At 54.2% G+C, this 14,211-nt stretch overlaps 6 protein-coding genes across 6 annotated transcripts; 5 read left to right on the top strand and 1 right to left on the bottom strand.

Moving 5' to 3' along the window:
• Positions 1 to 1,154: 1,154 nt before the first annotated feature.
• On the top strand, positions 1,155 to 4,430 carry CCM_07870 (uncharacterized protein; the record flags this gene model as incomplete). The annotated part of the gene is made up of 4 exons (XM_006673010.1): positions 1,155 to 1,575; positions 1,627 to 2,059; positions 2,120 to 3,292; positions 3,347 to 4,430. The coding sequence occupies 4 exons, from the start codon at positions 1,155 to 1,157 to the stop codon at positions 4,428 to 4,430; spliced, it is 3,111 nt and encodes a 1,036-aa protein (XP_006673073.1).
• An 810-nt stretch (positions 4,431 to 5,240) lies between these two features.
• CCM_07871 (uncharacterized protein) lies at positions 5,241 to 5,861 on the top strand (the record flags this gene model as incomplete). Its single annotated transcript, XM_006673011.1, has 1 exon — positions 5,241 to 5,861. The coding sequence occupies one exon, from the start codon at positions 5,241 to 5,243 to the stop codon at positions 5,859 to 5,861; it is 621 nt and encodes a 206-aa protein (XP_006673074.1).
• Positions 5,862 to 6,121: 260 nt separating this feature from the next.
• Positions 6,122 to 7,620, top strand: CCM_07872 (Prolyl 4-hydroxylase, alpha subunit; the record flags this gene model as incomplete). The annotated part of the gene is made up of 2 exons (XM_006673012.1): positions 6,122 to 6,401; positions 6,455 to 7,620. 2 exons carry the CDS (start codon positions 6,122 to 6,124, stop codon positions 7,618 to 7,620), a joined length of 1,446 nt encoding a protein of 481 aa, XP_006673075.1.
• A 677-nt stretch (positions 7,621 to 8,297) lies between these two features.
• On the top strand, positions 8,298 to 10,797 carry CCM_07873 (C6 finger domain protein, putative; the record flags this gene model as incomplete). The annotated part of the gene is made up of 7 exons (XM_006673013.1): positions 8,298 to 8,476; positions 8,524 to 8,747; positions 8,945 to 9,103; positions 9,162 to 9,503; positions 9,553 to 9,831; positions 9,886 to 10,001; positions 10,501 to 10,797. The coding sequence occupies 7 exons, from the start codon at positions 8,298 to 8,300 to the stop codon at positions 10,795 to 10,797; spliced, it is 1,596 nt and encodes a 531-aa protein (XP_006673076.1).
• Positions 10,798 to 10,978: 181 nt separating this feature from the next.
• Positions 10,979 to 11,403, bottom strand: CCM_07874 (Cyanovirin-N; the record flags this gene model as incomplete). The annotated part of the gene is made up of 2 exons (XM_006673014.1): positions 10,979 to 11,181; positions 11,247 to 11,403. 2 exons carry the CDS (start codon positions 11,401 to 11,403, stop codon positions 10,979 to 10,981), a joined length of 360 nt encoding a protein of 119 aa, XP_006673077.1.
• A 1,879-nt stretch (positions 11,404 to 13,282) lies between these two features.
• Positions 13,283 to 13,949, top strand: CCM_07875 (Acyl-CoA N-acyltransferase; the record flags this gene model as incomplete). The annotated part of the gene is made up of 2 exons (XM_006673015.1): positions 13,283 to 13,511; positions 13,591 to 13,949. The coding sequence occupies 2 exons, from the start codon at positions 13,283 to 13,285 to the stop codon at positions 13,947 to 13,949; spliced, it is 588 nt and encodes a 195-aa protein (XP_006673078.1).
• Positions 13,950 to 14,211: the final 262 nt, after the last annotated feature.

The following is a 14,211-nucleotide window of genomic DNA, read 5'->3' on the forward strand; positions in this document are numbered from 1 at the left end:
ATGATGATACAGCGTCAATCGACGCTCCTCGTAGCGTCCGTCACCAAGACCAGAGCAGACAACATTGCCGCTGCGCCTATACGGCCACTATGGCAACTCCGCAATCGGATACGGTATGAGAGGATAAACTGACGTCGCAACGTACTGTCATGAGGCAATGGGCATGAGCGGATTGAATGCTGCGCCCATCATGTCCACCACGAAAGAGAAGAGACTCTGCGGAAGTCGGTCGAGTACCGGGCTGTCATCGGCGCTGAGGAGCAGCAATGATTGACAGCCTCCGATGGCCTGGTCACAGTTTTTACGTTTTCGAAACTCGTCATCTGACCTCGGACTGGTATGCTATTCTTGAAACGTCGTACCTTGCATGCGAGCGCCGAGCGATAGCCGACTGCGATATTGTCTTGCGAATCTGCACACAGCCTCGTGACTCGTTTGAGCGGCAGTTGCCTTCAGTCTTCAGATGAACCGGATGCGGATGGCTCGGTGAGATGCGGCTGGCGAGAATCTTCAGGGCCGTACGAGGCTCCTCCGCAACATCGGTATGCGGTGTGGGAAAAAGGGTCACCAAAGGTCTGTGCATCGCTCATGACCTTTGTGGCGTGATAGGCCGATGCCCCTGGCACTCTTTCATTCGCCGATGACATTGAACTTGGGTCTGTCCCCCGCCATTGGACGGGGCGGTTCTCCTCCCCAAAGGGGCCCTTTCCGGCGAAAAAGCAACACATCACATCGGAACTCGATTGGGTCATATAACAGCACCAATCCCAAGCCCATAGCTCGGCCCCGCGAACGACTAGGGCTTACCAGGGTCTCTCTGCCCAGTCAACGTCGGCCATCTTATTCAAGTAGGCTGTTTGGTACGCCACCGTCGACGCCCAGTGGAGTTGATGAAATGAGAACCGCCATTACTATGTTATAATTGTTATAGGCATGGTATTAAATCCGGTGATATTGGACATCACCCGCATCAAAAGGAAGGAAACCCTTATATGTGAGCGAGTATAGCCCAATGATGGACTTGTATCGTAGCGATGGGACCGTAGCAATGGGATAAAGGAGAGTGATGCGCCACGGGTGCTTTTGATCTTCCCAGGCTCTCAAACCCTCTTACACGCTCATTTACAATTCTTATTCATCTACTTGGAGTAGCGATGCTCCTTAACACCATCTTTACGTTCCTTTGGGCAGCGGCCCTTGCCACTGCCTTTCCTTCCCTTTCCTTGTCCAAATGGCAATCATCACGACGCAGTGTCGAGGTCGCGCAAGTTGAAGCTCGGACAACGCAGACCCAATCCAGCCCTGCCATTGTACCAGGAGGAGTTTGCGGCTGGGTGGCGGTGGAAGTGCCCGTGGAACAGCCAACTGAGCAGCACTCTGCACAAAACAATGGAAATAACCAACAACCTGATCAGCACGTTGAACAAGAATCCACTGGCCAGAAAGGCCACGAGTCTTCTGCGCCCAGTCAAACTCTGGCCCCAAGCGTACACTGGACCTGGGACACCAGCGCCTTGAAGAACGTCGAGCCTGTTGCTCCCAAAGAGGACTCCCCCATGTACTACGGCGTGTCCGGTGAGTAACATGTACTTGAAGAGTGAACTCGATTTCTGACTCGGCAAGCAGATCCCACCAAGCAAGGCTACTTTGCCTTTTTGACCTATCGCTTCACGTTGCCTTCTGTCAACCTGGACCACTCAAGCCATGTCCAAGTCAAGTACACCGAGGACAGCAACATGGTGGTCCAATTCAAGACGCTTGATGCGTTTGAGCGCGCCACGGAGAGCTGGGAAGCGGATGCAGATCTGCTGCTCATCGCCACTGCGGACGGGTGTACCGGCCCTTCGGCAGAGGACCGCTGCTACTTCCGCGCGACCAGCTGGACAGTAGACAAGGAGGCCCGCGTTGTTGTCGCGACCGGTGCGACGGAGCATCCTGAAAATATGATGGACTCGGCCGAAACCGAATGGGGTCTGTGGACACCGCACAACACACCCGGAGGCAACTCAACCAGCCCTGGTGGCAACTCTTTCAATTTACATACCAACTCCTCTGGAAAGTAAGTCGCTGTATCAAACCTTGTGCGTTTGACTGGGCTAGTGCTAACAAGGGTATGTAGGGCACCTTCTGGCGCATCACACGATAGCCATGGATTGGCCGTGGCCTCGTTCGGCCCGTCCTTTGACAGTGCGCTCGATGACGCATCTGGATACCACCAGCTCCGCCCCGGCCCCGAGGCTTTCCTCAACCGCATCATTGCCGATGGCGAGGCCATGGAGGCTGGGCAAAACTCCACGACCAGCAAGTGCGTCGAGCCCGCCTCGCCGGCGCTCCGTCGCCGACGGGTTCTACAAGCCCGCGGGTTCTGGTCCAACCTCTGGCACGGTTTCGTCGACGCCATCAAGACGGCCTACAACACCGTTGCCGACGCGCTCTCCATCCAGGGCGACTTCAATGAGCCCGTCTCCTGGGACCTTCCGGGCCCCGACATCCCGCGCGAGGTGTCGCCCTGGAGCGCCAACTCGATTGCCCTGTTCAAGCACGAGTCCGTGTCCGACACGGGCGACTTTGCGGAGCACGTGCACATCTACTGCGTCGACTGCGGCGTGTCGGGCCAGGCCGTCTTCTCGGGCAAGGCCAAGATCACGCCCCTCAAGGGCATCTTTGACGGCGAGGTGGCGCTGCGCACCAACATGAAGATGGTGCTCAAGGTCGGCGTCGACGCCTCGATCCGCTACTCCAAGAACATCCAGCAGGACCTGTTCTCGTTTGGCCTGCCCGGGCTGTCGTACGGCATCGTGACCGTCGGCCCGTACATTTCCGTCGCGGCCAGGGTCGGACTCGAGGCCGCCGCCAAGGGCCGGCTCCTGGTCGGCGGCGAGATGGGCCTAACGCAGGCCGAGGCTGTGCTGTACCTGTTTGAGCCGAGCCGGAGCACCTCGGCCGGCTGGACCCCGTACTTTAAGCCCGTCTTGGAGGCCGAGGGCGAGATCATGCTGGCAGCGAGCGCGGCCCTGCCGATCGGCATCAAGGTCGGCCTCAAGATCTCGTCGTTTGAGGCGGCGCTCGGCATCATGGAGGAGCCGACGATTAGTGCAGTGGCGCAGGTGGCGGGCTCGGCGCACTACGACGAGGTGAATGGCTTCCAGGGAGGGTTCAAGGAGGTTGACGGGTGCGCTGGCATCAGCACTAGCCTGAGCTGGAGGAACAAGCTGTCTCTGGATATTGTCGGCATCACGTCCCAAGTGCTTCACGATACGGGACTGCAGCCCATCGTCAAGGGTTGCTTGAAGTAAGTGGCATCTGTGATGTTGTGCCGTTATTTGTGCTAATTTATCGGTTTCAGTCTCAAGAAGGGTACCGCGCCGAAAGCCAATGCGGCTGCTATTATGCAGGTAGTGCAGAACAGCAGCGTCGCGGTTGAGCCTCACCACGCCAACACGACCTTGCCCAGCAGCTTAAACCTCAGCTCTACCGTCAACTCGCTCAGCAGCTCGACCATCAGCTTGCCCAGCAGCCCAACCGTCAGCTCGACCACCACCTCACTCATCACCTCGACTATGAGCTTGCCCAGCATCTCAGCCAGCAGTTTGCCCGATAACTCCACCGTCAGCTTGCTCAGAAACTCAACCATCACCTCGGTCATCAGATCAACCACCACCGGCTTGCCCTCCAGCTTGCCCACCAGCTCATCTATTAGCTCCCCAAACACCTCGGCGCTGAATCTCATCTCAGCAATTGTCCCGGCAATTAAATTGCCAGTCAAGTCGCAGAGCGCCGTGCCAGACACCTCGAGCAGCTCGCCAGTGCCGTCGCCCACCAGCTCACCCACCAGCACCCCCTCATCCGTGGAGAGCAACCACCCACAGTCAAACAGCTCTTGCGCTGGAGTCGACGAGACCGCCCCTCAGGTCTTCAAGGACGGACACCGCTTCGACTTGGCCCCTCTCCTCACCACCACCGGCACCAGCATGGTGGCCTCGTGCAACGACGGCAACATTTACGTCGCCGCGGCCAGCAACCAGACCAGCAAGACGTGCAACGGCATGTGGCCCACGTCCAAGGAAGCCATCATTCCGTTTGACGGCAACCTGAACGTCATGCACTACTACGCGGGCGCCATGAAGGCCGTCGGCGTCTCGCGCCTGCGATCCAGCCCGGCCTACAAGATGCCCAACGACGCCGTCGTCGCCATCCTGGTGCCGGCCCCGGCGGCTGACGGGTCCTTTTTCTACATGGCGGCCGATGCGAGCCAGCAAATCTTTTATCCCGTCGTGTGCGAGTTTGCCGGCGCCGCGGTACCGCGCGTCTTCCTGGCAAAGGAGCTGAGTGCAGGCATCAGGATGCTCGAGGGTGGGAGTGTCGCCGAGTCGATCACAGGTGCCAAGGCGGAGAAGTGCTTCGGCCTGTCCCTGTCGCCTCAATTTTAGTACTTTATTTGATGATGAGTTGTTACCCTAAGGTCTAGGTTTTTTTTGTTCATCTTTCTTTTTGTTTCAACTTTTGTACATATCACTCTCTTCGTCAATTCGACATATCTGGCACAGACATCCAGTGCAGTATTCGAACCACTGTTATTATTTTAATATTCATAGCTTTTTAGAAGTTGAATTACTACTTACTTCATAAGTCATTTTATGTATGGTTATGCCCCTGGAAAATTCGGCGGAACCTTTAGAAGATGAATACTTGAGACAGACCAAGCTGAGACGTCTTTTCAGGATGCGCCGGGCTCATATGATGCTAAATATAAAAAGACTAACCGGCCTCGGCAGTTTGCAACCCCTGCCCGGCAAGGCTCCCGTCTTATTAGTGTACTGGGCAGCTCATTGACCGGGTCTATACGGTCTATACCATCTCCGCTGCGAGGAGAATTTCTCTCCCGTAAGTTGCACGGAGTCTTTTTTGTCTCAGATGCCCATAAAGAAGGTGTGATTGTATCCGTAGGAAGTAATATCGGCTTTTGATTTGCCAGGTCTCTGCTGGCGGCTTACGGCTCCCCAGTTCCATGCACCACTTGCGGAACTCCGGTCTACGATTATATTTCCACCAATCGATGGTTGCAGCAAGTGTAATGACGTATAAAAGGACTCGGCTGCCACAGCAAGTCCAAGTATAAATACAAAGTGCACAGCGCCGACCGAGTAGAGCTTCAAACTGGCAATTCTTTCACTCAGCAAATCATCTCCTGTTCCGAACCTTGCACTATTTTACTACCTCACCATTTCGCGCCTAGCACAATGCTTCTCAAGAGTCTTCTACTAGCCGTCTCGGCTGCTACACTGGCCATCGCCGGTAGCCCAGTGGGAAGCGGCAACTGGATCGAGGACAGCCCCGGCTTCAGCACACAGCAGTGCGAGGGCGGCAAAGTCAGCGGCGACACCTTTTCCATCCCCAAGACGCCCAATGGCAGCGGAAGCGGCTCCGGCTGCTCCAACGGTCATCTCCGCGCCGAGCGCCGGTACAAGAACGATTATTCGTCGGGCACGCACCAATTCGGCGGCACGTTTAAAATCAACTCCATGTCTGGCACCCGCATCTCCATCAAACAAACGTTCAACGGCGATTCCGGCCCGTACTTCATCATGGCCGTCGAGCAGGGCGGTCGCCTGTACAGTGCCGAGGGCGGCAAGACGATTGCCGACGGGGTGGCCAAGGTTGGCGCGAGTGTTCGCATCAATACGGTGCACAATGCGGGTCTGAAGCAGTACAGCGTCTACGTCAATGGCAAAGAGATGTTCCGTGATAATAATGCGCCCGGGGGCAGCTTTTACGACAAGATTGGAGCGTACACGACTAACAGCGGCAACGGCGATCTCAGCATTACATGGTCTGACGTGCAGTTGTGGCACCGCGGCTGAGTTGCAGATTGATCCGCCAGACTCGCATGCTCTAGTCTATTTTGTATTTTCGTATTTTTTGTCAGACAAGAATACGTTTATAAAGTTGGCTTTAATTACTCTCAAGGCATGAATCCGATATATGTAGTGCACCTGAGTTGGCCCCCCCTCCAAGATGCCCCGCTTATTGACCTCGACACCCTGAAGAAATTGTTCCAGCGCACATCTCACCCCGCCCAGCAAGGAATTAATTTCCAAACGTCAAGAATCAAATAGCAATCATGGCGCAGAACAAATCTTCGAAGCGCAAGAGAAATGCAAAGGCTCAGCAGGCCCAAAAGATGGCCAAGGTCGACGGCGCTCTGCCAAGTCCTGCGCCGGACGAGTATGAGCCCAAAAGCCTACACACGGTCATTTCGGAGGAAGAGCTCGAGATTGCGACCGAGACTCTAACGACGCTGGCCAAGTATCCCAACCTGACCAAGTCAAAACCTTGCCGAGATCTTCGCGTCGCTGTTTATGATTTCCGCCAGTCTTGCACCACGGGTGTCAATTCAGCTGGTAGGTAACCGCCCGCGGGGGCAGACGTTGTCGTGTACTTACAATTCTTGCAGAGGGCGCCAACCTTACAGCCAGGGTCACCGCAGCCATCGCCGACGAGAAATATCTGGAAGCGAGGATTCTTCTGGCGGAGATGCGGCTGCGCAACGAAGAACCCAAACTCGGTGCGCTCTGCCGCTGGGTGCGCGATCTCGACGTTGTTTCCCAACCAAACGGCGTCAGTCTCGACAGCCCCGAGCGATCTGCCAAGGACAAAGAGCTCCTTGCCACCCTCGATGCTGTGGTGCGGGTCAGCTGCGCAGTCGATATGAAGGCACCACTACCGGCGAACCCGGCCTCACACATCTCATTCCAGCCGTCGTGGGACCTGCGCGCATCCGGTACACCCGATCCTATTTATGCTTCTGTTCTCGACAAATCCATATTTGCGAAAGATCAAGATGCCGTCACATCTTCCATGCGTATCCTAGAAACGGTACCTGGCCATCTCCGGAAGCCGCCGAATCACCACCCTGCGATTTTATACACGACGAAACCCGATACGATACCGCTGTCCGAGAGCAAACCCGCGACAACGTATCATACACATCCTAATGTGCCGAACCTGAGCCTGATCAAAGACGTCCTCACGCCCAAAGAATGCAAGGCAATCATTGCGGCTGGTGAGGCGGTCGAATTCTTGCCGGACGAACCCGTACGGGATCGCGGCGACACGTCCATCCTGGCGCACAACTTTTACTGGATCATCGACACGAAGTTCCATGACAAGCTGTGGGCCCGCGTGTCTCCGTTCATACCTAGGATAATTGACGGAAAGACGTCGCGTGGTCTCAACCGCCGGTTTCGGGTGTATCGCTACGTTCCTGGTGCCGAGTACCGAAGCCACATTGATGGTGCGTGGCCTCCGTCAGGCATCAGTGCCGACGACGAATATATTTATGACGACTCGCCACCTGGCAAAAAGCAAAGCTCGCTCTTCACGTTCCTGCTCTACCTAAATGACGAATTCGAGGGCGGCGAAACCATGTTCTTCCTGCCGTCGCCGCACGAAGGGACGCTGAACGCTTATCCAGTCCGGCCGGTACTGGGAGGCGTCGCGCTATTTCCACATGGTGAAACCAAAGGAGCACTCCTTCACGAAGGAACCAGCGTTACAAAAGGCGCCAAGTATATCATACGGACAGATGTAGAGTATGATGTTGAGCCTTTCGAGCAGTAGACCGTGAGTCTAGCCTAGGGCCTGCTCTGCGCGGCACAGTACATAAAATGTAAATAGCGAAATGGTGACATTAGAAAGGATGACATTTGAATGAATGATGACATTAGAATGATGATCGACTTCTTGGTAACAATGGCTTGGTAAGCCGTTTCCATGCACCGCTGAGGTTCCCTCAGGTACCTGGAAGGTATTCGCTGAGCTGAATGTGTCGACAAAGCTATTATAATTCCTCTATCAGGGGACATCTAGGCGAAGTGGCGTGATGATACAGCGCATTTGCTACTGGGGGTACCTAGCAGGTACCTTGCAGGGTGTGGAAGGCTCACCCGAGGTACTTACGCCGCCTGCGGAAATTAATGAATAAGACCTGCATACGAGGCATTCCCATCCCCATCCTACAATCACTGACTCGGTGTAGCACAAGTCTTAAGATCTTCAAACTGCGTACCGCTTCTGATTCTGCAGCTGGAGATTGGCTTGCACCCTGCATAGGGCTGGCATTGGGAAAGCCCCGCCAAGTTCCTGTTAATAATCCGACCAAGAGGCCTTTCCGCCTCTCACGGAGCTGCTATCTCGAGCCTTCCCTCCAATCACGACCCAGCAATCTTTCCGCCTCTTCTCGAGGCCAAAGTTCAAATGCCACCTCTCAGGCTTTTCATGCTCCCGGATTGCGAACAATGCCGACCAAGGAGCCCGTTGTGGCTGCGAAAACGCAGCGGCGGCGGAAGGCACCTACACTGCGAGAACATGACTGGGAGCCACTGAAGACGAGAATTGTCGAGCTGCATGTTAAGAGAAACATGTCGCTGCCAGACGTGAGGGCACTCATGCAAAGAGAACGTGGATTTGAAGCCACGTACGTGATGCGCACAACCACAGTCCGAACTCTGCTAAACTAGTCAGTCTGCGACAGTACAGAAGTCGAATCTCGCACTGGGGGCTCGACAAGAATATCAAGACTAAAGAGATGAACTTCATTGCCCGGAAGTACTATCAACGACGAGAAGGTTCAGGGTCAAGATCCATGTATACCTTTCGTGTCCGCGGCAAGATTGTTCCCCCGGCCAAGATCCATCGATGGGCAGAACGGAGTAGTACAAGGCCCATTACCGGGGAGAACGATGCCAGTGAGGACTAGAACCTTCAACATTCTCTGCTACATTCTTCAATCTAATACTGCTTTTTAGGCACACCAAGCGACGTCAGCTATTGGTCGGATTGCGAAGGGCAGGCATCGAGTGTAGGTAGTTGCCTTCAAAGGTGCCCGAAACTGATCGGCAAGACGACAGAAGCTTCGCTACAAATACTTACAATGATCACGAAGACGCGAGTGATGAAACGATTCGGGACCGCCTTGCAAGTCTTGTACGCTACAGGCAACCCTCCGTCAAAGACTCTCCAGTCAATTCTCTTCGAGACCTTTACCGCCAGCAAGATCTGTCCAGCCTGCTGGGATCTCTAGAAATTGACGATGTGCTGGTCGGTACGTAAGATAGTTATCAAGAAGCGACCTGAGATTTCCACTAATGCTCGCCCCAAAGGCCCGTATGTCGCGGATGCTCAGAATGACGACACAAACGGGCTCGACAGTGCCGGAGTGGCTTCTGATTTGCACACATCAGTTACGGGCGCCTTGATTGACTTCGAACTTGCCCAGAAAGCCGAGGAGCACAGGTCTTCCCGAGAACTTACGCCACTGGTCCATCTTTTCTTCGAGCACGCCCATCACTTTGTTCCAGTGCTCGACAAGCAAGACTTCTTACAGCGATGGGATCTGGACAGAGAATCAATCCCCATGCCGACGCGCAGCGCCGTTTTCAGTCTTGCAGAAGCACTCAATGATGCGCCCGAAAATGCTCTCAAGTGGTTTTGTCTTGCAAGAGGTGTGTCTGCACTGTTCACCGCTCGAGTTAGCAGCACTGACGAGTCCAGGGCAACTGTCTCCGTCTCTCCACTCACCCAACCTCGCCACTCTGCAGGCTCTCCTGATTCTTCTCAAAGTTAAAGAGTCCATGAAGAAGGAGAACTACTATTACGACTCGTGGCTAGGAGTTTCTAGGTGTATTCAAATAGCTCACAGTCTTCAATTGAGCCGTCACACTAGTCATCAAGCACCAGGCGTCTGCGATTCTGGTGCCGCAAAGTGCCGGCTCATGCGACGAGTTTGGCAGACTATCTACGTGGTTGAAGTCATGATCAGCTACCCAAACGGTATGGAAGCAGTATCACTTTGACAGAACGCTACTAACAATGCTCATCATTCAGCATACTCAGCTCTCACGGTACCTGTTGGAACGGTGGATTTTTCATTGGGCTTGAATGAAGACGGCTTCCATTCGGCAACAAAGGAAGAATTCCAGTTTACGCAACTAGCGCTTCTTGTACGCAACATCAAAGAGTTATACTCTACCTACCTGGTAGGAAAAGTCGATCCGAAACTTGCCACCGAGGCTGAATTTCTTCGCCACAAATCTGTACTTGAGAGCTGGTTGAACAGCCTTCCTCCCCACTTGACGGTCGGAAACGCAGACGACGGATCTTCGCTAATTCTTAGGTCTGCTTTCGTCGGGCATTTGCACTCATTCTACTGCCTTGGACTAATCATGCTCAACCGGGTCCAATTGCCGCTCTACGATAAGCATACTGCCAACGAGCAGTGGCTGAGACACATGCTCATCTGTCATGCGGCAGTTAAGGAATTATGTCGCCTCCACGAGGCTATAATTAATCAATATGGCCTACGCGGGGTGCAATGCATGCAACGAGGGGCAAATTTCACCATTTATTGCATGCTCTTATGTGTCGTCGTGCACTTAGTCAGTACTCCCTGTGTTGGGCTCATCTTCATTGTTTACTGATAGTCGCTAATCCACATGCCAGGCTGCCCTGACATCGTCGGATGCGAGGTTGAATTCTGGCGCTGCCGACTATCTCAACCGACAGATGCGGCTTTTAGAAAGCTGTCAAGAATTGTGGCCATCACCCGAGCTCACTTCGCAGGTCAATAAGCTCCGCGAATTGCTTTCTGAAGGTGCACCCCGAGCTTTTTGGTTGAGCGAGCCTCTAAATAACGATTCAGAAACCGTTACCTACACCCAGGGCCTTGTGAGCGACTGGTTGGGGCCGGAAGACATAGATGGCAACGACGTAAACTCGTGGATTGACGCTTTTCTCTGATGAGTGATCAAATCCACAAAGTTATTATTTACGACAGCAGAAAGGGTGATTCAACGGACTTATTATCTGTGATTTGAAGAGTATCTGCTATCTTCAGCTGAAATTGTTTTCCGACAAAAGCGACAAGATGAACAATTATACACTCTCTAGAGACACATCGATGACTCAAGCTAAATGTGTCTTAGCTAATCGTTCTCGAGAAGGCGGTCCTGTTCTGAGAAGGCTTACCAAAAGAAAGGCTACCGTTGTCGTTACCAATGCGCTCGGCGAGGTTTACATCGGAGTCGGAGGAATCGTTGGATCCTTGAAGGCGGGCACGGAGAATGGGGACCTGAGCATCACCCTCGACAGTGAAGGTGATGTTCTCGGCGGAGCCGGAGAAGTCTGAGAGTTGAGAGCATGTTAGCTTGCTCATTCAGGTTCGTAATGGGAAATGGAATGATGGTTACCCCTGCCACCCCATTCGAAGCGGCCGTTGTTGTTGCCAAGGCAGCTGTTCAGGTCAAGCTCGCTCTCGACCTCGTCGCCGTTGCCATTGCGAAGAGTGGCACGAAGAATGTGGCCGTCGTCAACGCGGATGTTGGAGCTGCTGGTATTGAAAGACATTGTGGATAGAGGTGATTGTGCAAAATAGTACGTTTGTCTGCTGTTGGACGGGGGGATAGCAGAAGGAGGGGGGTTATATATACAAGGGCCTGTTACACCGACATGGCACAATACCCCTCACTTGCGAATAAGCGAATCGATTATCGCGCAACCCCTCATTCTCCTGTATCGTGGGCTTGCAGCTGGTCATGGGCTATGGACGGGGCGGGTGGGTGTGGCGGTATGCATCGCGGCCCAGGCTATGACTTCGGCGACACCCTGTACAGCGAGAGGCAGAAGAGTGTTGTCACGGGAAGTCCGCATTGCCAACGCAGCTTCAGATGCAAATGTTACACTGAACTGATTGCTCGAGTATCCTCGAGGCTTGTCGGCGCGGTGATGCAGAGCTGCAACGCTGGCCTACGCCGACTAACACACGTTGGACACGTTGGCCATGTTGGCCACGTTACTATAAGTTTGCCGACGCAGGCCCGCTTCCATTCGCAGCTCTCGACCAAGATGATGGCTAGCCTTGTGGGCCGTATTTCAAGCTCACGAAGAAGCATGAGGAGGGAGTTGCGTGACAGGGGCCCTGGACGATACGGCAATGCAGCCCACTCAATACCCTTGTCTGGCTGTAACTGGCGGGGTAGCAGGTGCCTCGACGGGGTGTGGCTTCGGATACACGTCTACACATATCACAGGCCCAACCTTGAGAACCTCTTGGAACTCTGAAATGCACGTGTTCTCGCATTTGACAGTATCGTGTCAATGTCACAAGTCGTGCGAGGAGCTTCGACGCTTTTTGGTGGAGCGCGTACTCGGTCTGGGCCGTACTGTGTGGGTTGCAACAGGGACTACCGAAGCACTAGCTGCGAATCTAAAAGCAATTTTTGGTAGATGCGGTGAGGCAATACAGGACCCTGGTTATACTGTCGATATTCGGCTTGGCTGTTGCAGACAAAACATGGAGGTTGGCTAGGCAGGTTGGCAGGTGACGTGGCGTGTCCTACGATGTAGACAGTTGACGCTTCAATCTTGTGCGCTTGAATACTATTCAGCCTCGTACTAGTGCAGCAAACATTGGGCGTATTAATGGTGAAATTCGCCCTATAGCATCGTACGCTGGTTAGGATGGACCAATTAGTCTGTGTGGGCTGTGAATGGAACCATCTGCGAGGCAGACAGAACGAAATGACGCGGGGGTCGCGTCCGTTGGCGCCATGTGGCCCAACAAGTGTAAATTGAACCATGACAAACGTAGATCCTCTCTCTCTGTTTCTAGTGTACTTGGGAGAGCCGTGGTCATGTAACAACACAGCATGCCATGGCACGCCATAATCCCGATATCAGACAGAGCTCCAATTGAGTGTAAGCGCCTGCCGCGGGGTAGAAAGGGCTCGTTTGTTACAATAATCTTTTGCTACGGAAAGTTTTTTATTCCGTCGTTGTGCTGGAAGTGGGCTGAAGAGAGCTTATCGAAGCTAACAATTATTAGTAGGAAAATTCATCTTAAATAAGAACGAGCTTTTCCCGTTCCTCTCTGCCTACCTAGTTAGTCCGACTCGCACGCGCTGGCTAGCAGTGGAGCGTCGGCGCGCCAGGCCCCCCGCGCCTGAATCTAGGTACTGAATCATCTGTTACTATTTCTAGCTCGAAGAATGGTTGCCGTGGTCTTGTATTGTGAGTAAATTACTGGGCATTGACTCTTTGTTTTTTAACTCTTCTTTCCATTTCTCGACCGCAAACATGATTTCTGTCTGCCAGCCTTGTGTCCCTGTCGCTCTCGCTGCCCAACCCAGACTTTCAGGCTCAGCAGGGAGGGGCGTGAGCGAGTACCAAAACATCAACCTTGCACGCCAGCGACTGCAAACGGCTCCGGATCACCGCTGAAGTAAAAATGCATCAAACAAACCCTTTTCAGTCGGAGCGTCTGGAATATCGAGGCTACGACCCGGCGCAGCATGACGACTTCTTCGCCACCATGCAACGCGAACCGCTCGCCCTCGTCAGCTCCTCCGCCTCCGTCTTGCGTCCGGTCGCTGCCAAGGCGATTGAAGAGAGTCGAACCGAACTGCTCGAGAAATCGCTGCTCTTTGTCATTGTGTGTCAGCGCGACCCCGACCCAAGTAAGGGCTGCTCCCCTCCCCCCGCGACGGAAGAACCACAGTAGCCCAGGCTGACACAAGACCGGGGGGGGGACGCTAGCCAAGACGACGCCGATTGGCATCGTCTCGCTGAGCGCGTCGGACCCGGACATGGCGCACCACCGATGCGCCAGCCTCGCCATCGATATTGCCCGCGACGAGCAGGGCCGCGGCTACGGCGGCGAGGTCCTGCAATGGGTGCTGGCGTGGGCGTTTGAAAAGGCCGGCCTGCACCGCGTCGAGCTCGAGTACCTGGGCTGGAACGAGCGCGTGCGGCCGCTGTATGAGCGCGCCGGCTTCGTGGAGGAGGGGAGGCGGCGGAGCTGCTACTTCAAGGATGGGCGATGGTGGGATGAGGTCTCCATGGGCATTCTCGAGGATGAGTGGAAAGCTAGGTCGCAGACGGCTGGACAAAGCTGAGAAGGATGTTGACGAGCGATCGTATCTCAGTCCTCGCCAAGCAGTCATCTTGAGAGGTCGGTTTTTATCGAGACTTACATCCTAGCTCGCCTACATGCCTGTCACTTGGACTCGCGAGCCAGAGCCAATCCGCGATCGGGGCCGCTATCAAGTATCCGAATTTGCGTCAACGGGATTCTGCTACTCCTCTCTATATACTATTCTTCTATGATGAAGTTTCGTTTCTTATCAGCTCGCTGTATCCTCCAACCTCCCATTGGTG

This window comes from Cordyceps militaris (genome assembly GCF_000225605.1).
Source record: "Cordyceps militaris CM01 unplaced genomic scaffold CCM_S00006, whole genome shotgun sequence".
Lineage (NCBI taxonomy): Eukaryota > Fungi > Ascomycota > Sordariomycetes > Hypocreales > Cordycipitaceae > Cordyceps > Cordyceps militaris.